Below are 26722 nucleotides of genomic sequence, written 5' to 3' on the forward strand. Positions count from 1 at the left end.
TTTTGGCAAAAATAAAATCATAGCTTTGGTTGCAGAAAATTATTACTGGCCACAATTACAACAAAATGTGACAAAGTTTGTACAAAGTTGTTGAGTATGTCGGATGGCAAAAAGAGTTAAGCAGAATACGAAGTTGTATCAGCCATTAAGAGTACTAGAAAAGCCATGGGAGGATGTTAGCATGGATTTTGTTCTTGAATTACTGAGGACACAGCGTGGGCATGATTCTATTTTTGTTGTGGTTAACAAGTTTTCAAAGATGGCACATTTTATTCCTTGCAAGAAGAATAGTGATGTTGTTTATGTAGCAGAGTTATTTTTCAGAGAAGTGGTGAAGTTGTATGGTCTACCAAAGAGTATAGTTTCAGATAGAGATACCAAATTTGTTGGGTATTTCTGGTGTACATTGTGGAAGAAGTTGAAGATAGATTTGAAGTTCAGTTCATCACATCATCCACAGACTGATGGGCAGACAAAAGCTGTGAATCATAGTTTGGGGAACTTGCTGAGATGTTTGGTTGGAGATAAACTAAAAGGATGGGATATGATTTTACCACAGGCAGAATTTGCATATAATAATTATGTCAATAGGAGTACTCATAAATCACCATTCTAGGTTGTATCTGGGAATAGTCCCAGAAATGTTTCTGAATTGAGAAAGTTTGATAAGGGAGAGATAAGTAGTGCTAAAGCAAAAGATTTTGCTGAACATTTGAAGAACATCCATGAGGAGGTGAGGAAGCACATCATAAAGATGAATACACAATATAAGGCTAAGACAAATGTAAAAAGGAGATATAAGGAATTTCAGATTGAAGATGAAGTCATGGTTCATTTGCAAAAAGAGCGTTTTCCAATAAAACATATAATAAGTTGAAGATGAAGAAGTTTCGACCGTGCAAGATAATGAAGATGCGTGATTCTGAAAATATGTATGAAGTGGAGTTGCCTGCTAAATTGAATATTTCACAAGTATTTAATATTTCAAATTTGATATAGATACCAAATTTGTTGGGTATTTCTGGTGTACATTGTGGAAGAAGTTGAAAATAAATTTGAAGTTCAATTCATCACATCATCCAAAGACTAATGGGCAGATAGAAGCTGTGAATCGCAGTTTGAGAAACTTGCTGAGATGTTTGGTTGGAGATAAACCAAAAGGATGGGATATGATTTTACCACAGGCAGAATTTGCATATAATAATTATGTCAATAGGAGTACTCATAAATCACCATTCTAGGTTGTATCTAGGAATAGTCCCAGAAATGTTTCTGAATTGAGAAAGTTGGATAAGGGAGAGATAAGTAGTGCTAAAGCAAAAGATTTTGCTGAACATTTGAAGAACATCCATGAGGAGGTGAGAAAGCACATCATAAAGATGAATACACAATATAAGGCTAAGACAGATGTAAAAAGGAGATATAAGGAATTTCAAATTGAAGATGAAGTCATGGTTCATTTGCAAAAGGAGCGTTTTCCAATAAAACATATAATAAGTTGAAGATGAAGAAGTTTCGACCGTGCAAGATAATGAAGATGCATGATTCTGGAAATGTGTATGAAGTGGAGTTGCCTGCTAAATTGAATATTTCACAAGTATTTAATATTTCAAATTTGATAGAGTATTATGAAGGAGGTGATAGAGATGAAGTTGCAGAAGCGCAGTAGAGCATTACAATAGCTAGTTCAGCTACAAAGGAGATTGAGGAGATACTAGACAATCGTGTTGAAAAAATTATCAGAAACAAAACTTATGAGGAATATCTGGTCAAATGAAAAGGGAGACCAGTTGAGAATTCATCATGGCTAGCAAAGAAGGAGATTAACTGTCTTGGTTTTCATCTGAACACTTAAGACGTGACGGGGTCACTTCTCAAATTGCCCCGGGTGTCTAATGCAGAAGCATCCTGGGTGCAAGGGCAATCTTGCATCACCCAAAAATATTTTATTTTCATACTTTTCCATTTTAATAAGGACTAGTAGACAGGGTGGTTACTATTTATGGGAACTTATTATTTTTCGTAAGTTTGTCATACGAGCTTAGAATGTTCTCATTTTCTACTACAAGGTTCATTTTAGAGTTGTAAGCCTACTATAAAAATCTCATTGCTCAAGCATTATTATTAGAAAAGTTATTGCGGATTTTCGGTGGAATAATTTGTAGAAAAATCTTCAAGCTCACCGTTGGAGGCCTTAGAGTGCCCGGATGAGGTCTGAAAACTCAAAAGAAGGGCACTAGTGTGATTTTGAGCCTATAGGTCACGAGCTGGTGTTTCCAAAAAGTGGTTATAATAGCCAATCAGAGCAACGGTTCGTGAGTTATGGCTTTCAAAAATTGGGCTACCGAATTTCTAAAATAATTTGTCAAAGATGTATTTGGTCGACTCTGTGTGTATTGTTAGGGTCTGTCAGCCCTAGGTATTAAGTTTGAGCATCTAGAACCTTCCCGAGCGGCATAAAACTACCTATTTAAGAAAGGCCCAAACATGGTCCAGAATAGCTCTAGGTGATAGTTCGCAGCACTATCTTGCAAATTACTGTAATGAAGGCACCCATTTGGGTTAGCATATTGTAATTGAGAATTATGTAATTCCGCATTTGCGGCAATAATAAGAAATTCATATTTTGTTCTCGCATTTGCTAGTGTTTCTTTGTTTCTGTTATGAGTTTATGGTATTAAGAGAAGCGTCCTACTTTACTGACATAGTTAGACTCTTAATGCCTCATGGATTTTTCTTAATTAAAATATAGAACATTGAAGAAAAGTGTCACAAAAACTATGATACAATAAATAAGTACAAACATCAATTCATAGATATAACGAGGATCACATGATCAATACATTTGATGATCATAAAAATCCTAATCCATCTTTGGAGATGGTCTTAAAAAAATATGTGAAAATATGATCATCACAAAGCCTTTGGATCAAGAATGGTCTGATTCGTCTTATTAAAACTATAATTGACAAGTATGTAATGTTCATCTTACTTTATGGATCATAAGTTGTGGATCTAAAATGCACTTGCTCATGAAAACTTCTGGTTAAGCCAATGTTTCACACTCCTTTAGCTAGAGGACAACATATTACATCACTAATCCCATCAAGGAGATAGCTTAGATAACAAGAACTCCGCCTTCCTTTTTTATGATTCCAAAAACTGGTTCTCCAAAATCATTGGTAAGTACTGCATCTTGCAAGATATCCACTTTTATATTATGATAAATCAAACCATCAAGAGTTGCTTGACTTCACAACCTAAAGCAATTAATAGTATCAAGACCTTCCTAAACTTAGGCATATAATAGGCTATGCAGGGCATCAAATTAGAAAACTTGACTACTGAAATTTATAAACAAAAAATATCAAACTGATATCTATGAATTTATAGACATTAGTTTTCCACAGTCCATACTGACATGATTTGAGCTTCTAGTTTTGATTGCCGGTTCATTTTTCTCATCAATGTTTCATTTCTTACTTCTATGATTCAACATCCAGATGTAGAGCTAGAGAAGAAAGTCAAATTATCAGAGTATGATTTAATTATTAATGAGAAAAAAAATAACAATCAAAAACCAAAAGCTCAAATCACACAATTTGTTTTTTTTTTCCAAAATTAACCTCAGCTGAGATTCCATGTAGCTAATTCATGTGAAACATCAATGTAAATCGAAAAGCTATTAGAAACAATTGTGTTTATGATGTAAATTTTCTTTTATAGTCTCGTTATAGTATTTTGTGTTTTAAATTATATGTTAAACATTAGGGGAGATCCCAGGGCTTTCAGGTGCTTGTCAGGATCTTGCAAATTATGATAAAATGTGCAACCATCTATAGAACTATGTAACTGTAACAACTGCATTTATTTTCAGAAATGCAATAAAATATGAATCAAAATGGTATTTTACACATTTAAGTTTGGTCATACCTGCAGAGTATACAACCTGAAACAGAATGGGCTCCAGCTGAACCAATTCAATGGAAAAAAGTAATCTTGTTTCTCTAGGCAATGACATTTTAATAGAAATTCAATCCAAATGAGTCAGAAGAAAGAATTGCTTCCTGAGTATTTTTCTTCCTTAGAATTGTTGTTGCAATGGAATGCTGTCTCAAACATTTTATCCTTGCTGTAATAAACTCTGCCCCAAGCCTTTTATTATGCTCCTATGGAAGTATAGGACGAACCTCTGAATTGATCTCCTTACATGATCAGAAGCTTTGAATTCTATGGGCGTAATGGGTGCAAAGCCTCAGTAGCAAAAGTAAATGTCTATTTAGTTCATCAACCATTTCTTTTGTACCATAATTGGATGAGGTTCCCCTATAGCTCCACGGAGCTCTATGAGAAGATTGAATTTCTTTCCCATCTTATTAATTGAAGAATGCTAATTTACAATTTACTTGAATAAGCAATTCTTAGCTCTGTCTATTACAAAATAGTTCACAATTCTGTTCCTTGCATGAGGCATAGCTCAAGCCTTTAAAGTAACTATGGTAGACCATAGAATGGACTCTCAATCGTAAAAGTTGGGCTAGGATAACGTTGAATTAATCGGTTTTATTTGCAAATGGAGATGGAATTTCGTTAGATAGAAAAAAAAAAGGTACCAAATTATACATTTTAAAAAGGGAAGACCTTTTGAACTCTATATAGAGGTTGTGTAACAGACGTTAGCTTGAAAAATCAATGAAAGAGTTACTTTCAGAACACCTAGAATGGCATGGGCTTCTCTGAATATAATCCAAAGCACTCTCAGCTTTTATAAATTCTGTCTTCAGTTCAGTTGCCTTTACACAGATTCTGTGCCCCCATTCTCATTGGGGCCATCCTCATTAACTTTGCTAACTTTGGGTTTCAGAGAAGAAAAAGAGTTTTGCTTGAGAGGGATTTTATTTCCTATAGATTCTTGGGTTTCATGCAGGTTAAGGTATGTATAAACAGTCATTGCTCCAAGAGCCACAGTTGCACCACAAATGCTTGAGAATCCAGGATTATTATGAAAGAGAAGAAAGCCTCCAAGAAGAATCACACAGGTCTTGAACTGTCCAAGCACAACATGCGTAGTAGCTGAAGTAGCACTGCAAGATGATTTGAAATAGAAGAGATTCAGGGAATGCATCTGAGGAATAGGCATGATTTCTTCTAAAATCATTGACTATAGAAGTTCTTACCCAAGTGCTAAAGCACCAGACCATTGAAGCAGAAATCCAAGAACTGCAGAGAAAATAATGGCCAATACATGGGAGAGATTCCAATCAAATGATAGTAAACCAGGAGGATCTAACCATGGCATTCCAGCAACCAAGGAAAAGATGGTTATGGGTGTTGTTTTCCACATCAATCTGCTCAGAATTTTATACAATCATATTTTTAAAGGCTTAATTTATACAATGACTTATTCATTTTTTAATTTTCATTAAAAAGTGCATCTTATGGCAAGTACATTAAATGTGCAATGGCTACTTCTGTACTAGCATGATTAGTAAGAATTTCAAACAAATACTTACGCAAGTGCTGTCCAATTGTCTTGCTGCTGCAGATTTGACCATAAAATTTTGTTTGCAGCACTTGGTATTATCCATGCTAAGGACACCAAAGCACCAAATAAGTTGAATTGCAAATCTGTTACAGTTGCAATAGCCACTCCCACAGAAACAACTGTCAATGCTAGTACCTGAGAAATGCAAAACAAAGTTTCTAAATCCTCTATGAATGGAAATGAAATCAACTTATCAAATAATTAGCGAAAAAAGTTCAAAAGAATGGTTGCATTTGGCAAAAGAGTGAGATGAAGAAAAACCTTCTGCATGGAAACTTTCTTCCGGAAAACGAGAAACTCTGATAGTACGATAGTTGGAGTGACAGCAATCTTAGCCATCTGATAAAAACCCACGCTATGACCCAAATGATAAGAAGTTAAAGTTTTGTACAAGGGCCGGAATTGACATACCAAATAAAAAGGAATAAATAATGCAGCACCTGTTGTACTTTAAACTGACATTTGCGAGGCCATTGGAAAATGCCATTATCACCCCCAAAGCAATGAGAGAGGAAAATGGTGTTGCCTTTGCTGGAGGTGACACAGGAAGCAGAGAGAAGGCTCTTAGAGAGGCTAATAAGAACCAGCTTAGTGTATAGTGTACCAGTGTGAGAAAGATGGGGTAATTAAATCCCACCTTTCCAAGCAACTGCAACAACATAAATTAGTTTTAAATGACACCAGTTTCTCCTGCCAAATTATAGAACCACAAGACCAAGACCATCACCCCCACTAGTTCGTTTGGCATAGTTAATGTTCTTGCAGCATAATGTAAAATTTTGAAAACCATCTACTGTCAAACAATGATAAATAAGTGTACAAAATTATTCAATAAAGAGCTTACCAATTTGTTCATCATAATAATGCTAACTGCAACAAAAAAGTTGAAAGTTAGGGCTACTGTTGGAGTGCAAAGCCTTTGCTGCAGCCGTTTCGCTCCTTCTGGAGTACGGAATTCACTGAATAAAGATGAGCGCAAATCTTCCAATGCCCGTCCTGCCACAGAACATATGGTTACATGATGTTTAACATGAATCAAGCAAGTGTTTATTTGAGTTTATATGAACTTACACGTGAAGAGGTTTCAGGGAATGCAATTATTTTTCTGAATTTTGGGGATAATGAGGAGATAGCAAGGGCACATCAATTTAAATAATACAGAAAAACTATTGAATATTGAAAAAAGATGAAATAAAAACACTTAAAAATAACTCGCACAAACTAAAAGAAGTCGAAAATTTTATAATGCTAACTTTTATATGTCCACTAAAAATACAAACATAAGTCCATACAAAACAGAATCAATTATGATGTGAATTTAACTTGCTCAGTGTAAGTAGAAATCACATTTTTTTTTAAAGATTTGACTGTTCAATGTATTTCTTCCAGAATCCATTGGATAAGGTCTCTTCTTGTGAGCAGTCTCCTATGCTTTAGTATGTTAACATTAACTCAACCTCCCTCTAGATATAGGTTTTTAAATGATATTTGGATATCGATAACCTCTTCACCACCTGTAAAATGAGATCACAAGTTTCCTTCAACAGGTCCCTGACTATCATTAATGCTTGTGTGTTTTATAATTGATCCTTCATGTTAATCATCAATGCCGTCCTGTCTATGTTCTTGCATTTTAATTGCAAAATGATTGCCACAGTTGCTGTTTGTTTATCTTTTTTGTGAATGCAGTTTGTTTTAACTAAAGTTTGGCAAAAGCATTTTGTTTTAACTAAAGTTTGTGAATGGTACAAGTCTTCCCAGCTCCTATGCAAATAGACTGGAATCATGTGCCAAATATCAGCAGTAAGGACCACCATTTAACAAATAACATCTAGATCCTCTATCCTCCACTGTACTCCATCATAGAAGGCTTGATCTCAGTTACAACAAACAAACAAGAAGCTTTCCACTTCTGTTTTTCTGTAGGAAAGGTGCAGGTGTGGAAGATGTACGTTGACATCACTTTAAGACCAGGACATCCCCAGCTCTAGGAAAATATATGGGATATTCCCATTTGAGGGCATGAGGGTGATTTCCTGTCACCATAGCAATCAAATAGTTATATCCTGTACACAATTGAATTCTGATAGCAATAACACAATTTGATTCCCTATCACTTTCGAGGGAGATTTCCTATCCCTATCCCTATCCGTATGCTCCACATGTTGAATACTGCAAGACACCTATGGCTATACAGGGGCCAAAATGCACCTGATTTACAAATTTTAAATAAATTAAAATTCAGAAAATCATGGTACTATAATTTTTAAATTAATTATTAAATACAAATAAATTGTCTAAACAGATGCTTTTTGGCCCCTGCATAGATGCTGCCCTGTAAGACAACCTTAGAAAAACCTTGCTCTCCAGATATGCTAGATATGATATCTATCCCTATCTTTTTGAGGGGCATGAGAGGGATTTTCTGTCCCCTAAGGGATTTCCTGTCCATATAATTAGTTGTGATATTGCTATCAGGATTTAACTTCACCCCCGTGAGCATCACCTAGATCCAATGAGTGCTAAGTGTTCCATTTATTCTCATGAGAGATGGATTTATGTTGAATCACTACTCATGAAATATGGGTCAATGAGTTTGACTCAAAAATCACATAGTTAAATTCTGATAGCAATGTTACAATTTGACTTGCTGTGGAAATTATCTCCTACTTATCAATTGATGAGCTTAAGGGGCTTTCTAATGAATGGTTCATAAGGCATAACACTTGGTGAAGGTTTTGCAAATGGGGTTGCAAGCTTTGAGTTTAACCATGGAGGAAACTCCGTAGTTAAGCGCGCTCAGGCTGGAGTAGTACTGAGATGGGTGACCTCCCGGGAAGTCTCGGTGCTTCACCCCGATGAGCATCACCTAGATCCAATGAGTGCTAAGTGTTCCATTTATTCTCATGAGAGATGGATTCATGTTGAATCACTACTCACGAAATATGGATCAATGAGTTTGACTCAAAAATCACACAATTAAATCCTGATAGCAATATCACAATTTGACTTCTTGTGGAAATTATCTCCTACTTATCAATTGATGAGCTTAAGGGGCTTTCTAATGAATGGTTCATAAGGCATAACACTTGGTGAAGGTTTTGCAAATGGGGTTGCAAGCTTTGGGTTTAACCATGGAGGAAACTCCGTAGTTAAGCGCGCTCAGGCTGGAGTAGTACTGGGATGGGTGACCTCCCGAGAAGTCCCAATGCTTCACCCCTATGAGCATCACCTAGATCCAATGAATGCTTAGTGTTCCATTTATTCTCATGAGAGATGGATTCATGTTGAATCACTACTCGTGAAATATGGGTCAATGAGTTTGACTCAAAAATCACACACTTAAATCCTGATAGCAATATCACAATTTGACTTGCTGTGGAAATTATCTCCTACTTACCATATAATTAGTATTTGGACCTTGTTCTCTTTACTTACTTAGGGATAGCTATCTTACCTATTTAGTATAAACTTGTGGGAAAATATGAGTCATTTGCTGGAATCATTTGCCCTTACACCAAAAGCTCGAACTGTTAATGCCCGATACAAATGCCAGATTTACCCGGATCCACGGGAGGTGCAGACCACCAAGTCAACAATCTCCCCCTCAGCATCGACTGAGCCTTCAACACCGACTGAAGGGAGACTCGAACCCATGACCCGAGGCTCTGATACCACTTGTTGGAATCATTTGCCGTTGAACCAAAAGCTTGAATTGTTAATGCCAGATTTACCCAGATCTAGGGGAGGTGCTGACCACCAAGTCAACACCTTTGGTTGTTGATTTCCTCACTTTATTGTATAAAGTTTGGTTTAGGGTTTCTCAACATATGTTGGTTATAAAATCTTTGTAAGCATGGGTAATTGAGTAGGAATTATGATGTTCTTTATATTTACATACGAGCATGAGTTAAAACTTAATAAGGACATACTTGGCTGGTGAGTATATTCAAGCAAGGATTTATCATTGAAGTTTTCTTGATGCTTTCAAGACTTCATGCTTCATTATCAAACTCATTGAGAAATAAAAATGGGCAAGTAAAAAGGTAACTTGTCATGTTCCAATTTGAACTTAGCTAGCATAATAAAAGATGGCATTGTTTTATTAATGTTTGAGAAAGGTGTAATTGATACATTTTTACATTATTACGACACTCCTTCCAACTACTTAATTCATATTCAGCATCATGATGATTGTAGCGTGTCAACTTTCTCTATTGAAGACCTTGTATGCTAACTAAAAGGGTCGTTCAATGTATGAAAATGGATAATCATTGATTGTGGATTTGGCTGTGAAGATGCAAAGATTCAAAAGAGTGGATATGTATTTTAGTAGATTTGTGATCATGATTCAGCATCGATGTATTACTTGGTTTGGCTTATAGTTTGATAGGGGTTTAGGGGCAATGTCCCCAGTGGCACCAAGAGCAATGCCTCTTGCAGGGATCTAAGAGCAACACCCTGATGGGATCAAGGGGCAGCATCTCTTGTGGGGTATGGAGAAAGAATCCCTTGGATATTCCCTATCCAATACAAGGCGAGATCAAGGGACAAAGACTCCACTAGCAAGCCTAAACAAAAACCTTCCAACTACACTGACCTTCATGGTCCACACCATTTCTTCTTTTGTAAATTGTAGATGGGCATGTCATAAACCAAACAAGCTTTAAAAGGTCGTAAGTTTTTCTAAAGTAACTAAAAATGTCCCTCGAGGCTCCCACTCATGTTTTTGTTCCCGCCCAAGGGCGATTTCAAACTGGGTTTGCTCCTACCGCAAGTTCCTCTAATGTTGTTGAGCCGGGTGTGGATCCTGCCATTCCCACCTGTAAAGCTTCTGCCTGCATTGGTGTGGGAGTGGTTGGTGGTGAGGCGGCGGCCTCTGCTGCGACCATGCTTGGTGTGGGGGTGGTTGGTAGTGTGGCAGTGGCCTCTGCTACAACCTTGCTCCTTGCTGCGACCGCTAGGGTTTCTGGCCCCCTTCCTATTGTGTGTGTCGATGGCTCTGGTGCAGTCGTTCCTATTGTTGCCTCTCCTACCCATGTTGCTAGTCGCTTTGCTATCTCCTATGCAGATGTGACAGCCTTTGAAACTGGTATTGCTCCGGCTTTGAGGATGGGGTCCCTCTGGCAATGGTTAACCGAGAGGCTGTACCTGTTCCTATTAGTAAGTCGCTCTAGCTTCACCTTGATTCTGAAATTGTTGATGAGATTAACACATCTGCTGATGATTTCTCTGCTACTGTTGCTATTTGTCACTTTAGGGGTTTTTGCCCCTCTCGCAGTGCTACATGCTTGGATATCCAAAGTTTGGGAACCACTCATCTCAGATTTAGTTCAAATCTACCCTATTGCTAGGGGTTTTTTTAATGTGAAATTTGCTAATGTTGAGGATAGGGATGTTGTCCTGTGTTATGGATTTTCTTGGGAGGAACAGTTCCCCTGATGGCCAAACCTTGGTATCCGGCTTTTGACCCAACTAAGGAATCCTTCAATAAGATTCCTCTTTGGGTTCGTTTGCCAAATCTTCCCCTTCATCTATGGCAGGACTCGATCTTGGAGGCTGTGGGGGAAGGCCTTGGGGATTTCTTAATGGTTGATTTGGTTTCATCCAATGTCTTCAGGACAACGTATGCTCATATCCTTGTGGAGATGGATATCTCTAAACGGCTCCCTGCTATGATTAAGTTGCCTTCTCCAGGTGGTTCTTGGATCCAACTTCTCGATTATTAAGGTGTCCCCTTCAGTTGTAGGAAGTGTCACAATATTGGTCATCTTGCTACTCGGTGCTCTTCTGCTAAAGGTCAAATCGAAGAAATCACCATCTTGGTGGTCGGGGGGATGATCATTATACAGTTCAAAAAGTTGCCTCGGTTGAGGAGGGATTGAATAGTCCTTCGCATAATGATCTCACTTTGGTTGAGGATTCCATTGATATCTCGGATGTTGTACTTGGTGTCCCCTCTACGGTTTTGTCTAAAGTGTAGTTGATGTTTCGTCTCCTGCTCACTCTATGGTTCCTGACTCTTTGCCTGCTTTTAGTCAAAATTTTGTTGTTGTCCCTCTTGTCCAAAACATTGCTTCTGGCTCTTCGGCTAGGGGGTTTCTAGGGGTTTGCGAGGATTGGCAGAATATGGCAGGGAAGGTGGAGGATGGTTGGACTATAGTTAAAAGGAAAAAAGGAAAGTCCTCCAATCCCTCATTTGACATGGCCTTACGATCTCAAAAGAAAGGACCAAAATGTAAATCTTGATGGTCTATTTGTGTCTTGGGTTGTTTGCCCTCTTCTTGGGATCATTAGTGTGTCCCTCTAGTTTGTCGGGTGGTTTTCCACAGTTGTCTTTGATTTTCATTGCTATATTTTTCTTGTCCCATTGTACAAGGTTTCGAGTACTTTCAAAACCTGTTTTTACTTAATCAAAACTAAAATGTCCCCTGATATCTTAGGGGATGATAAACCATCCTTGACCCAAGTTGGGGGTGACTAGACATCCTTTGGCATTCTTGAGAATAGCTAGTCATTCTCGTCATTCCCAAATGTACCCTACAAACTTTTTGACATTTTGAGGGCATTTCCTAAATTTTAACCAAAAAGGAACGAGGTCGGGATATTTCCTACTCATCCCTACATCCTCATAACATCCCCTATGGGATCCAAAGTTGTTTGGACAAGGGTCATGTTCCTGAAGAACATTGTGTTTAACCCTTAAGCCTTTCCATGATCTATGATTCCATGCTTCATCACATAGTCATTACATTCTACAAACCTACTATTTGTAAGGAAAGCTGCAGTACGGAAATGCCTTCCTAATGTCAATTTACAGGGGAAATAATAAAAAGTTCAAATTTACATCAAAACATTGAGATAAGCAGAAGAAACAAGAACATAAAAAATAACAAGCACACAAGATGCACAATCAAACACCATATTTACATGGCGGGATAAAACCCACCATCCAAGAACCCAAGCAACTACTTTGTATTACAGTAAGCAATGTTTCATATAACTACGAATTCTCGCATAGGCTCAAATTGTGTTACAATCAACCTAGCACTTCACTGTTTCAGCCTACCATTCCTAATGAATCCTGTAGACATTTATACACTCTGCAATACATTATGGAATTCGATATGTCAACTATCAGTACAAAAACCGGTCAACCAGCTCATATTTGTTTAGTCAACGATCACTACAAAATTGTGTACCAACATCACAATGTGACATACACTACTCCACAACCACCACCATAATTACTGCAACTAGCACGTGCCTAGCATTATACTTGGCACTAGCACCATACTATGCCTCACTGTACATGGTTCACCATTGGCCTTGTGTACAACATGTACCTATCGAGCATGTCGTACTGGCTTCATCGTACTAGTTTTGTCGTACTGCTTCACTCCTAGTCTCACTATACACCGTATCATTGCTCCACCAATGGTCTTATGGTACATTGTATAGTGGTTCATCATAAGTGACTTTTCCCACCAAGAGGTTGTCATCAATACAGTGCCTCACTATACGGGCCCATCATATGGTGAGCAACTACCGTATGAGTCACCTCAACAATCTCCCTCTTGACAAAGTACGTACTCATATCTACAAAGTTACTTACATGACCGTGTGCGCCATCAAACTTAATTATGTTCATTTTGACATCTCCAAGGTATACAACATGAATTCAAAATCAACAACATATACAACCTGTAACATACAACCTTAAGCCTCAAAACAATATCTACCACATGTCCACAAAGAAGCTCCCACAACATAGGTAATGTCCGTATGATGTGAATCCATTCAACAACATCATAGAAGTGCAACAACAAACTTGTTGCATCAAGAACATCAATAGTACATCAACCATGTACCATGTCCTTCTACGTACACCTCTAAATGTCAACAATGTCAGTACGACAACCATTCCAACAAAAAAATCTCTAATCGTAAGAGAATACATCACCATCGTCTCCAAGTATCCATGACAACCTATAATTGATCGATCCATACCAACTCCAATTGCAACATAGCAATATCCGAAGTATCTAGAAAGTGATCAATATACTCAATACAAAGAAACCATAACAAGATCAATGTCAAAGTTCCAACCATGGCCTCAAGAACATAAACACGACAACATGATCTAAACAATCTCAACCAAAGAGATAACATGCTCCATTTGAACATACCATAACAACTCAAATGAAAACATAATCCACACATTTATCAAAGACCCTGTTGAGCCCTCAAAGTGCTTCAATCACATGAAGATTAGCATCTCCAAACAGTAATTAAAAAAAAGTGCAAAGATTCTTATCAAGATTTATGACACCTTTCAACACCTACAATACTAATGAAGATCATTCGGTAACAAAAGAATCTACATCACTGCCAAGTTGCCTATAACTCCCACTAAACTGTGGTGATAAGTCACACATGGCATCGTGACAAACATCTTCTGCATGAAGATTGAATTAATCTAACTAGTCATCATCAGATGACCGATCAGCCAAAGGAGCACTGCTAGCATCTTAATCATCACTTTGAGAAGGCTCGGAATTGAAAGAACACTTCATTTTCTTCTTCTTCTCTTTGCAATCCATTTTTATATGACCAGTCTGCCCGCAATTCCAACACTTGACTTTGGATTTCTTTCCAAAATATTCAGACTTGATGTTCTTCTTACTTTTATCCTTCAATCTATCTTGAATGGCAAGAGCCTCTTTAGCAACCACAAAAGATTTCCTCTACATCTCCTTTGACAAAAGTGCAACAACTACTTCATCCATTTTAAATTGGGAGGAGGTGCTTCCAATGGCCATCACAAGGTCACCCATAAATCAGGCAATGAGCACAACAATAACATGCAATGCTTTCCTTCACTAATGGACACACCAATAGATGTTAACTGTGCAATCACCATACTGAATGCATTTAGACAATCTGCCACAGTCGTTCCTCTGTCCATCTTCAGAGAGTACAAGTTCTTTCTCAATAAGAGCTCATTTACCAAGGATTTTCCTAGATAAATATCTCCCAACTTCTTTGACATAGAACATGCATTTTTCTCTTCATGGACATTCAACACAACAGAATCTGCAAGGCTCAACCTTATCAGTCCTCTAGCCTTTTGATCCACTAGATCCCAATCTTCCTACTTCACACCTAAAGCTTTGTTACTAGACACAAGCATCTGCAGATCTTGATCAACAAGCATGTCTTCAACTTAAAGTTTCCACAACTCAAAATTTGTGTCAATGAACTTTTCAATGTCCACTCTTCCTGACATACCAGCCTGTAATGTCCCCTCTTTAGTTCGACATGGCATTGATCATGGATTTGCCTATTCCAGACTCTCATAGGCAAATGGTGTGGAAAGAGAGTCAATTCTGCGGATCAGATAGTCATATCTTGCTCTTGAAGAAGTGTTAAGAGGTTATATTTTATCATTATGTGATATTGGGGCCCACATGTTATAATTTTAATTTGAGTTGCACTTTTTATTTTATAAAATTACTTTATTATAAAAAGTGCATTATAATGAGAATTTATAAAGGATGTTTCTAGAAGTTCTAGCAACTTCTTAGAAAAGTGAATAAATAGAGGGCTGGGCCTCTCATTTGGACATGCTTGGATTGGAGAACTCTTCTACTTCTTTATTGTGAAGACATTTGTGGACTTTGAATCTGCAAATTATTCGATCTTTGGGAACGAATCACTCCCTTGGATTGGCGACTTTGAGGGTGTGAAATATCACCTGAATTGTTGCATAATTGGAGTTGGTATTCAGCCATCTCATTGGAGCTTATTGAGAATTCGTTGTTAGGGTTTGTTTTTGGTTGGAATAAGGATTTCAGATTTGCCCTATCGTTGGAGAAGCATTTGACAAGAGTTTGAAGACAGAATAAGTGCATTTTCAGAATTGGCAAAGTAGGGTTCGGAACCACATAATTGCTCATATCTCCTCAACCCCTTGGAGTTATTTTTTATGGTTTTACAGGGTTACTACCTAACCCTAGGCGCCCATTTTCCTTGCATTTGGGGGTCCCAAAACCCTAATATTATTTTATTTCAGCAGTCGTACAGATACGGCCTGGTACGGCCCTGCTAGTTTGGGCAGCAGCAGCAAATTGAGGATAGTTTGGGGGTGCGGTTGGAGGTCTTCATCAACGATCTGCAGCAAAACATGGTGTTCTTCCATAGTTCTTCAAACCAGGTTCTTGCATTCTGAAATATATGTCAATTTTTGGGTAAATTTGCTGTCATACAATAATCAGACCAGAATTGGTAATAAAATAATTTCAGAATTTATGGCATTGTAATTGAAATATAGTTCAATGGCTTTATATATATTGTAATTCTGTGATTATATTCTGAAAGTATCAAATCTGAAATTACCATATTCTGAATATTGTTACTGTTACACGCCAAGTGTTTGACAAAATTCCTAAGTTCAGTTTGAGGGTTTCTGTGGCCTTTATAGAGAGGGTCATTACAGTGGTATCAGAGCCAAAGTCCTGCCATCCTGTAGGGAATTTGGAACAGCTGGGGAAGTGTTTGACGAAATGTCAAAACACTAAAATCAGAGAATGCGACAGAAGCCTTATAATTTCCGCAATACCAAAGAAAGACAAGATAGGATTTCAGACTTGTAGAGCGAACAGTCTAGCTCATCTATCCAGGTGGACATAGAATCCAGTCATACTGACACAGGGGAGGTATTCTTTGATCAAGACTGCGACTACAATATGGATAGAGGTGGGAATATTGGTCCAAATCAGCGAGAGGAGAGATTTTTACAGTTATTAGACACTTTGGCACAGGGACAGCGATTAGCAGAACAGAGAGCACAGGAACAGAACCAGAGAATGGAGCTTATGATGCAGATGATGGCTCGACAAATGGGGATGAACGCTAACATAGGTGGAGGAAATAATCAGAATGGTCACAATCAGAATGGGAATAATCAGGATGAGATACATAATGGAGGCGAACAAATTGGGAACAATTTCAGTCATGCCCCCCAGCAAGCTAGGACAGTGAGTTCGAGGCCTATGATTCCTACGTTCCTTCCTAGAGCTCCAGAGCAGCCGGTACCAGAACCCCAGATCACTGACATACAAGATCAGCTAAGGAGAGACTGGGAAGCAGGAGGTCCAGATTTTACAGCTGCAATCACCTTTAGAGAGTATATGGATGTGCGGATGAAGCATATGCCCCGTGGACAAGACAGGACTCAGAACTATGAGCTACGAAAGAAAGTAGGCAAACTACAGTTACCATATTATGATGGCTCGGGGAAGTCTACAGCAAGAGCTTGGGTTCAAAAGCTTGACACATACTTTCAATTGACCCCTATGTCTGAGGAAGAAGCTATTAAGTATGCAGCAATTCACCTGGATGGGTTAGCACACGAATGGTGGCATCATGGTATGATCACTATGGGTCATGCACACATTACCTCATATGTGGAGTTTACGGAGAGACTGATTGAACGTTTTGATAAGAAAGATCCAGAACTCCATTTCAAGGAATTAGCCCAGCTTAAACAGTGGGGCTCATTGGAAACATACATTTCAGAGTTTCAGAAACTTGCAGTGTTAGTAACAGATGTATCTGAACGAAGGCTATTGGTTTTATTTATGGATGGGTTAGTTGATCCGTTGAGAGGGTGGATTAAAGCTCTCAACCCTCCCACTTTGCAGGAAGCCATTAAGAAAGCTCGTGACATGGATTCCTCTTCAGCTTCTAAAAATAAATTTCAGGCAAAGAGTTTCCCTTCAGGAAAAGATAAGGACAGTAAACCCTTTCATAGAGAGGCACAGCTACCTAAGGAAGAAAGTAAGAGGCTGGACAAGGAGACACTTAATGACTTGCGTAGGAAGAAGCTATGCTTCTATTGCAAAGGCCCGTATGAGTACGGCCATGACTGTCCTATGAGGCCAAAAGGGAAGGCCAACCGGGCAATGTGGGCTTATTACGAAGGCTCAGATTCAGATGGTTCAGAACATCATGATGAGGATCCTGATGAAGCAGAGGGAGAGCAGGAGATAGACAGTGCAGGGCAAAGGCAAGAAACAGAGCTACATTTACAGGAAGCACGACTGTCTAGTATCCAGAGAGAGGGATCTTTCAGACTTCGGGGAGTCTTGGCTGGACAGAAGGTTATTACATTGTTGGACACAGGTGCCACGCATAATTTCATTGATGCACGATTTGTAGAGAAGCGTGGACTCATTACTGAGGAGTTCGAAGGACTAAGAGTCAAGGTAGCTGATGGATACACTCTTCGTTGTGACAGGATGGTACGAGACTTACCTTTGCGCTTGAACAACTATGAGTTTAAGGCGGATTATCATGTGGTCAACATGGGTGACATGGACATAGTACTTGGGATGCAGTGGCTACATTCATTGAAGGTGGTTACCCTGAGATTAGAGGATATGGAGATACAATTCGAAATAAATGGTAGGATTCATGTGCTAAAGGCTATCCGTAATGGAGACATCAGGACTATCTCATTTAGGCGGCTGGAGAGATTAACTAGGCATAATGATATAGAGTGGGCAGCAGTTTGTGCTTTGATACCTACACAGGAGGAGCAACATAAGGCGGACTATCATCCTGATATTCAGAAGTTGAGGATTAAGTACGAAAAGGTATTCAGTGAGATTCCACCAGGCAGGCCACCGGACAGAGGCATTGAGCATATTATTGAGCTGGAGGAAGGTGCTAAACCTATCATGGTCACACCATATCGACATCCAAAGCGAATCAAGGATGAGATCGAAAGGACCATTGAGGAGTTGCTAGCGATGGGGCACATCCGACCCAGTAAGTCACCTTTTGCATCTTCTGTTGTTTTGGTAAAAAAGAATGATGGAACGCTTCGGATGTGTATTGATTACAGGGCATTAAATAAGAGAACCATCAAGAACAGGTATCCTATTCCTCGCATTGATGAGTTGATAGATGAATTGCATGGGGCCTGTTATTTCACGAAAATTGATTTGAGATCAGGATATCACCAAATCAGAGTCCGTGAACAGGATATTGAGAAAACTGCCTTCAGATGTCATTGTGGGCACTTTGAGTTTGTAGTCATGCCTATCAGCCTGACCAATGCACCTGCCACTTTCCAGTCCACTATGAACAGAGTTTTCCACCATCAGTTGAGGAAATTCGTGCTGGTGTTTTTTGATGACATTTTGATCTATAGCCGATCATGGCAGGAGCATCTAGAGCATTTGGAGACGGTGTTGAGCATTCTACAGAAGGAGTCCTTGTATGCAAAGGAGTCCAAATGTGACTTAGGGATGACCGAGCTGTTATATTTAGGACACATCATTAGTGCAGAGGGAGTGCGGATGGATCCTGAAAAGATTCGCGCTATTGTTGATTGGCCTCCACCAGAGAACCTTACACAGTTGAGGGGGTTCCTTGGTTTATGTGGTTTTTATCGCAGGTTTGTCAGTGGCTACTCACGACATGCAGCTCCCATGACAGATTTACTGAAAAAAGGGGAATTTGTGTGGACTCAGAAGGCACAGGACTGTTTTATGAGATTTAAGGAGATAATGACTACGTGCCCAGTTCTAGCATTACCTGATTTCACGAAGCCATTTGAGCTTCAATGTGATGCATCTGGAGAGGGAGTAGGTGTTGTACTTACGCAGAATAAGCACCCCATAGCTTATGAGAGCAGGAAGCTCAGAGGCCCTGAGCGTTCATTCAGTATATATGATAAGGAGATGTTGGCCATCATGCATGCTTTGGCCAAATTCAGACAATATCTTGTGGGTAGCAAGTTTTGTATTAAAACTGATCATAACAGTCTGAGGCATTTCTTGGGACAGCAGGACCTGAATGATCGCCAACAAAAGTGGGTATGTAAGTTGCAGGCATATGATTTTGATATCTCATATGTCAAGGGAACTCAGAATGTTGTTGCAGATGCTCTATCTCGAAGGCCACACCTCACTCTTATGGTTCAGATATCAGAGGATTGGCGACACTTGATTATAGCAGAGTATGCCAGGGATACATGGGCCTCCGATATAGTAGAGGGAACAGTGATTGATACTAGATACACACTTGTAGATGATTTGATCATTTACAAGAACAGGATTTACCTAGTCCCAGGATCGAAGGTTAAGCAACTGATTATGAGAGCACTTCACGACTCACCGACAGCAGGCCATCCCGAGTACTTCAAGACTTACAAGTCGGTTCGAGAGCGGTTCACTTGGAAGGGGCTGAAAGCTGATGTTTTGCAGTATGTTCGAGAGTGTCATGTTTGCCAGCAAAACAAACAAGAACACAGCTATCCGGCAGGGCTCCTACAGCCACTTCCGATTCCCGACAGGAAGTGGGAATGCATCTCCATGGACTTTATCACAGGTTTGCCCAAGGTACAAGGACGAGATTGTATTTATGTGGTGGTAGATAGATTAACGAAATATGCTCATTTCTTTCCTATCACCACTACACATTCAGCAGCTCAGGTGGCAGAGGTTTTCTTTCGGGAGGTTTTCAGATTGCACGGCTTGCCTCAGAACATTGTGAGTGATAGGGATAGTCGTTTCATAAGTCACTTTTGGCAGGAGGTATTCCGGTTATGTGGCACGGAGCTTACACCCAGCACTAGCTATCACCCACAAACCGATGGTCAGACAGAAATTGTGAACAAATGGGTGGAAGGGTATTTAAGGAATTATGTGGCAGCTCAGCAGCGAGCTTGGGTCAGATGGATATATCTCTGCGAGTATTGTTACAATACTACATATCATATGACTATACAGATGACACCCTTCATGGCACTTTACGGTTATGAAGCACCTAGTTTCTTGGATTTGTTGTTGAGCGACAGCCGGGTACCCAGTGCAGGTGAATTATTACAGGAGAGTAAGGATATAGTTGCTACCCTCAAAGACAATATTGCAAGAGCTCAAAACCAGCAGAAGCAGTATGCAGACCAGAAGAGAACTGAGCGTAGTTTTGAGGTAGATGATATGGTTTACCTCATGTTGCAGCCATACAGGCAATCTACTCTTAAGAAGAGTGGTGCAGAGAAACTTAAGCCACGCTATTATGGACCATTCAGGATTATCAGGCGAGTTGGTGAAGTGGCTTATGAGTTGGAGCTTCCTGCAGACAGCAGAGTGCACAATGTGTTTCATGTGTCACACCTCAAGAAGGCGTTGGGTCAGAATGTGGTGCCTTCTAGAGTATTACCTCCTTTAGACGATGAGGGAAAATTGATTTTAGTACCAGAATCCATCCTGGAGAGCAAAGAAAAGCAGCTTCGTAGAAGGGTGATCAGAGAATACTTGGTTAAGTGGAAAGATTTACCTGTTGAGGATGCTACTTGGGAGGGGGAGGCTATTTTGCAGCACCCGGCGTTGAGATTGCTTGAGGCCAAGCAATTTCAGGAGGGGCGGACTGTAATGTCCCCTCTTTAGTTCGACATGGCATTGATCATGGATTTGCCTATTCCAGACTCTCATAGGCAAATGGTGTGGAAAGAGAGTCAATTCTGCGGATCAGATAGTCATATCTTGCTCTTGAAGAAGTGTTAAGAGGTTATATTTTATCATTATGTGATATTGGGGCCCACATGTTATAATTTTAATTTGAGTTGCACTTTTTATTTTATAAAATTACTTTATTATAAAAAGTGCATTATAATGAGAATTTATAAAGGATGTTTCTAGAAGTTCTAGCAACTTCTTAGAAAAGTGAATAAATAGAGGGCTGGGCCTCTCATTTGGACATGCTTGGATTGGAGAACTCTTTCTACTTCTTCATTGTGAAGACATTTGTGGACTTCGGATCTGCAAATTATTCGATCTTTGGGAACGAATCACTCCCTTGGATTGGCGACTTTGAGGGTGTGAAATATCACCTGAATTGTTGCATAATTGGAGTTGGTATTCAGCCATCTCATTGGAGCTTATTGAGAATTCGTTGTTAGGGTTTGTTTTTGGTTGGAATAAGGATTTCAGATTTGCCCTATCGTTGGAGAAGCATTTGACAAGAGTTTGAAGACAGAATAAGTGCATTTTCAGAATTGGCAAAGCAGGGTTCGGAACCACATAATTGCTCATATCTCCTCAACCCCTTGGAGTTATTTTTTATGGTTTTACAGGGTTACTACCTAACCCTAGGCGCCCATTTTCCTTGCATTTGGGGGTCCCAAAACCCTAATATTATTTTATTTCAGCAGCCGTACAGGTACGGCCTGGTACGGCCCTGCTAGTTTGGGCAGCAGCAGCAAATTGAGGATAGTTTGGGGGTGCGGTTGGAGGTCTTCATCAACGATCTGCAGCAAAACATGGTGTTCTTCCATAGTTCTTCAAACCAGGTTCTTGCATTCTGAAATATATGTCAATTTTTGGGTAAATTTGCTGTCATACAGTCATTGTAATAATCAGACCAGAATTGGTAATAAAATAATTTCAGAATTTATGGCATTGTAATTGAAATATAGTTCAATGGCTTTATATATATTGTAATTCTGTGATTATATTCTGAAAGTATCAAATCTGAAATTACCATATTCTGAATATTGTTACTGTTACACGCCAAGTGTTTGACAAAATTCCTAAGTTCAGTTTGAGGGTTTCTGTGGCCTTTATAGAGAGGGTCATTACACAGCCATCCCAATTTAAAAACAAAAACTTTGCAAACTCCCACTGAAACCAAATTGACACAAAAAACAAACCCTACCTGACAAGGATAACACAACTGGCTTGGCACTTACATCATTTGTAAGGAAAGCTATAGTGCAGAAACACCTTCCCAGTGTCAATTTGCAGGAGAAATAATAGAGTTCAAATTTACTTCAGAACATTGAGATAAGCAGAAGAAACAAGAACATAGGAAATAACAAGCACACAAGATATACAGTAAAACACCAGATTTTTCATGGGAAACCCTTTCAAGGAAATACCCAACCACCCAAGAACCCGAGCAACTACTTTGTATTACAATAAACAATGCTACATACAATTTAGTACAGATTCTTGCACAGGCTCATAAGCTCAAATTGTGTTACAATCAACCTGACACTTCACTATTTTAGTCTGACAATGTTCCTAATGAATTCGGCAAACATTTATACACTCTGCAATTTGTTATGGAATTAGGTATGTCAACCGTCATTACATAAACCAGCCAACCAACTCACATTTGTCCAGTCGACAGTCACTACAAAACTGTGCACCAACTCACATTTGTCCAGTCGACAGTCACTACAAAACTGTGCACCAACATCATGCCATGACATTCAATACTCCATGGCCATAACTGTACCAGAACTGGCACTATACTAGAACCAGCACATGCGTGGCATCATACTTAACTATATACTTGGCACTAGCACCATACTATGCCTCACTGTAGTTGATTCACCATTGGCCTCGCGTACAACGTCCACAAGTTGAGCACATCATACTAGCTTCACCGTACTAGTTATGTCATACGCCCTCACCATTGGTCTCGCCATACACCGTACCATTGTTCCACCACTGGTCTTGCCGCACACCGTGCGGTGCTTCATCATTAGTGACTTTTCCCACCAAGAGGCTGCCATCGGTACAGTGAGCAACTACCCTACAAGTCACCTCAACAATGTTGGTGAGTTCCTACTTTGCAATCTATGATGGACTTTACTTTTTATAACCCACATAAAAGATTTTTGTTGTTGCCAAAGCACCTTTAAACTTCCCTAGTTGCATTTGCCAGATTTTCATCTTCATTATATAAAATCACAAGTAACCCATGCAAAATATTACTCTAGAATTTGTGTTCCCATCATCCTTTCAGCCCTTTCAACAAATTATATCTTGGATCTCAAAGCACGAAAGTAGCTAAGAAGGCAACTATCAACCTCTAAGCAAGTCGCCCCCACTCCCCTTGTTAATTGAAGCCATCATGTTTCTATACTCTTGGTTCCAAGCAAGTGACATATGTCACTGGCTTGTGGATTTGGCTCCTCAATGTTATGAGTGACGCATGTCACACCCTCATGGAATTGGCCCCTCAGAACTATGAGTGACATGGATTTGACTGCCGAATGTTTTGAGTGCTTGCCACAAGATTACCAAGAGAAGCAAACTATGACAATTGTCATAATTTTACCTCTCTGACCCTATGTTGTGTGCTGTGTTATTTGTGTGGATGTTAGGCGGGCTCTTTGTGTTGTGTCTGGGTTTTTCTACCTACAATCTAGTTACCTGATGGTCAGTGGTTTTTTCTATGCATCCCACGCTCAGCCAACACTATGTTGATTTTTATCATCGCTCTTAGTTTGCTCGAGTTCCAGACTCCACTTCCTCTACTTAATGTACATACTACATCATGTGGTGCACACCTATAATTTTGTACTAAGATTCACATTCAACCACAAGGAGATGTTGCTAAAATTTGTTTCCTCTATAATGCTAAACTTACTATTCCTTACAAAACTGTCTTGAACATTCCTCTTGCACAGGGTCAACCAAGCTTTGACCTTGGCCCTTTCGACAGCACTGCATGTTCTTCAAGTGTGAACTTCTGTCCTTCAGTCTCCTTGTTGTGAGAAACTTGACTTTGGGTATCAACGCTTTATAGGCCAGCGTTATCTTTCTCCAGCAATGGATCAGTCACATCCCCTGAGAGTTAAATAAGACTGTTTTCCGTGCTGTCGTTCACCTTAAGAAACTAAACCGAAATGCAGATTACCAATATAAAATGTCTAGTTCAAGTCATAAAGCTAAGTTAATTTAGAATTCCGTTATAAATAAAACTATTGTTAAATTTAAAAATTATATGATAAGTTAGGAAAACGTAAAATACATTATCTGCTCAAGAAAATAAAAAACTTAAATGATTAATTCTTCAAAATAATTTAATGGCACAACTCAGGGTATTTTTTGAGTTATAAGATTTAGTGGGCATTTCAAAACTGGTTAAAAAAATCCGACGTAATGCAAGTTTAAACCAGTAATTTAGTTTATTTCCTCAATTACAAATCATGGCAGGTAGACCATAGAATATATACTAATGGCTCTAGTAGTTTAGGTGCATGAACTTGATGTGCAGCTCAAATAAACAAAATGATCTTCTGTTGAAAATTAGAGCATGGAAACATGAAACGTTGATAAAACCATAAAAACAACAGTGCACTAAAATAATTAGGAAGAAAACAAGATTGCGAATATGCAAAAATTCATTACAAAATTACTGCATGGAGACATGAAACGTTGATAAAATCATAAAAACTACAGTGCACTAAAATAATTTGGAAGAATACAAGATTTCGAATATGCAAAAAGTCATTACAACCTATATAATGGGTTTCATTAGGGCGCGAGAAGGCTTGTAAGCTCCATCCCTTTTTTTTCATTGATTCAGATTCAAACAGTAAAGGCACTGACATTTTTTTTTAAAATTTAACAGAATGGATTATCTGGACATCCCCAGATCATCCTGGAGACATTAGTTTTGTCCACAACTATCTTCAGTGGCATGCCCTCAAAACCAATGAGGGCAGAGGATGGCAAACCCAGCTATCCATGTGTCATAGAAACGGGGCAGGGGATGAGGATGCAAGTTTAAACGATTCAATACAATGCAGTTATTTTAACTAATGCATTAATGTTGAGCACAGGCGATGCAATGCTCATGGATCAGGTAAGACTTGAACCTAGGACGTCTGATCCAAACCATAAATAGATTTCAAACATTTATAATCAAGACATCGAATCCCATGAAGTCATTTTCTTAGAAGCAATGAAGAAACACTCAAAGCGGACCATGGACCATACATCCTGAATGAATTGGGTTTGCTTGAAAACTAACACAAATATATCTCTAAACTTTAACCAAATGCCGTGAATGAATTGGATTTGCTTGTAAGCTAACACGAACCCATTTTCAAACTTTACCATCAAAGTTACCCTATAACCAAATGCCCTTGTCTGGGACTATCGTACAATGGCTCAGACAGTGTTCTAACTACTGATAAAGCTAGGTGCCTATTAATCTTGTACAGATCACCTGGGCTAGCAACTGATTGATCATTTCCATCTGTAATCCATTCCATCTGATGTTATGTGAACGTAAAAATCGACCCCTGCTACAATCTTCACAATTACAACTATGCATTTTAGGCCCATTTGGCCTACTAGCCCCAACCCACAAACAAAACTAGAGAAAAAAAATACAAGAAAACAAGAGATCGGAGAAATCTCTGCCTACCCCTTTCTCCAGCATCGCTGTCTTTCCTCTTGAGCCCCCTGTAAACCTCCTTCCCAATTATGAACTTCATGGTCTCCCCAAACAAAGACCTCATCTTCATCTTCATTGCACACGCTATTGAACATGATAATTCACCCGCCTTCAGAAGCCTCCTATTAACAGAAACTATTTAATCATCATCCTCCAATAAAGAGAATGATGGTGTTCCCAAAATTAAAATAAAGTTCTGCAAGACGGGCTTAACTATGAGTGTGCATACTAAACAGCCAAATGAAGGGTAAAATGTCATCTGATATGCCCAATTAAAAGGAATATTAACAGCTGAAGTGGACCCAACAAGCGAATAACAGACATTCAGCATAATCCATGGCGTTTATGAATGATTCGAAGTGCTATAAATATATCTGGTGGCGCCGGGCGTGCCTCTATTTTCTGACCGTTCGAATATTAATTCAGAGTTACATTTGTTATGGACGACAAATTTGGTCGAAGTATCTTATCTTCATCGTTACTCTCGATGTCTACACTTCTGGAACAGAGACAAAGGTCCCATGGGACTCATCGTTCACGAGGGGCCTATTAGTCATTATGGAACAGATATCAAAGAGTACTAAGAGAAGACACAAACACAAAAGCCATGATTTTAGTATTTAATTGAATCACGAAGGGCAGGATCAGGATTAGCGAGTATTAATTTGTGTGGTTATGATGGGAGTTTTCATTTCACCAAATTTGGGTGGGTATGATGTGAGTATTTATTTCATTAAATGTGTGTAAAGGAAAGGAAAGGTAAGGAAAGGTGGTTTTATAGTTCTCCACCACTAGGCCAACTCAGGCTGTATGAGAGGTATGATTCTAGCTTTACTTTCAGCAAGACTAATTTGTGTGGGTATGATGTGAGTTTTCATTTCATCAAATTTGTGTGGGTATGACGTG

At 39.0% G+C, this 26722-nt stretch overlaps 1 protein-coding gene across 6 annotated transcripts; it reads right to left on the reverse strand.

Moving 5' to 3' along the window:
• Positions 1 to 2769: 2769 nt before the first annotated feature.
• On the reverse strand, positions 2770 to 26410 carry LOC149557596 (nucleotide-sugar uncharacterized transporter 2-like). Of its 6 annotated transcripts, none has more exons than XM_089832237.1 (7): positions 25787 to 26410; positions 6390 to 6541; positions 5986 to 6194; positions 5807 to 5900; positions 5514 to 5680; positions 5178 to 5220; positions 3850 to 5084 (listed from the first exon to the last, which is right to left on the reverse strand). In XM_089832237.1, exons 1-7 carry the CDS (start codon positions 25890 to 25892, stop codon positions 5001 to 5003), a joined length of 855 nt encoding a protein of 284 aa, XP_089688363.1. In that variant the 5' UTR covers positions 25893 to 26410; the 3' UTR covers positions 3850 to 5000. The 6 variants fall into 6 exon arrangements, with proteins under 6 accessions (XP_089688365.1, XP_089688367.1, XP_089688363.1 ...); XM_089832235.1 differs by having other exon boundaries at positions 5178 to 5348; XM_089832239.1 differs by lacking the exons at positions 3850 to 5084; positions 5178 to 5220 and adding an exon at positions 2770 to 3189 and having other exon boundaries at positions 25787 to 26408.
• Positions 26411 to 26722: the final 312 nt, after the last annotated feature.

Source organism: Cupressus sempervirens, chromosome 5 (genome assembly GCF_028749045.1).
Source record: "Cupressus sempervirens isolate cs-2001-9-10 chromosome 5, ASM2874904v1, whole genome shotgun sequence".
Taxonomy (NCBI): Eukaryota; Viridiplantae; Streptophyta; class Pinopsida; order Cupressales; family Cupressaceae; genus Cupressus; species Cupressus sempervirens.

Excerpts from the sequence above, each read along its gene's own strand:
- LOC149557596 (XM_089832235.1), bottom strand. The coding sequence starts at position 25,892 with ATGAAGATGAAGATGAGGTCTTTGTTTGGGGAGACCATGAAGTTCATA. Across the intron at positions 5,901-5,985 it reads GTCAGTTTAAAGTACAACAG|CGTGGGTTTTTATCAGATGG; the intron begins GTGCTGCATTAT and ends TTTGGGTCATAG. Across the intron at positions 5,349-5,513 it reads GACAATTGGACAGCACTTGC|ATTGATGTGGAAAACAACAC; the intron begins GTAAGTATTTGT and ends AATTCTGAGCAG.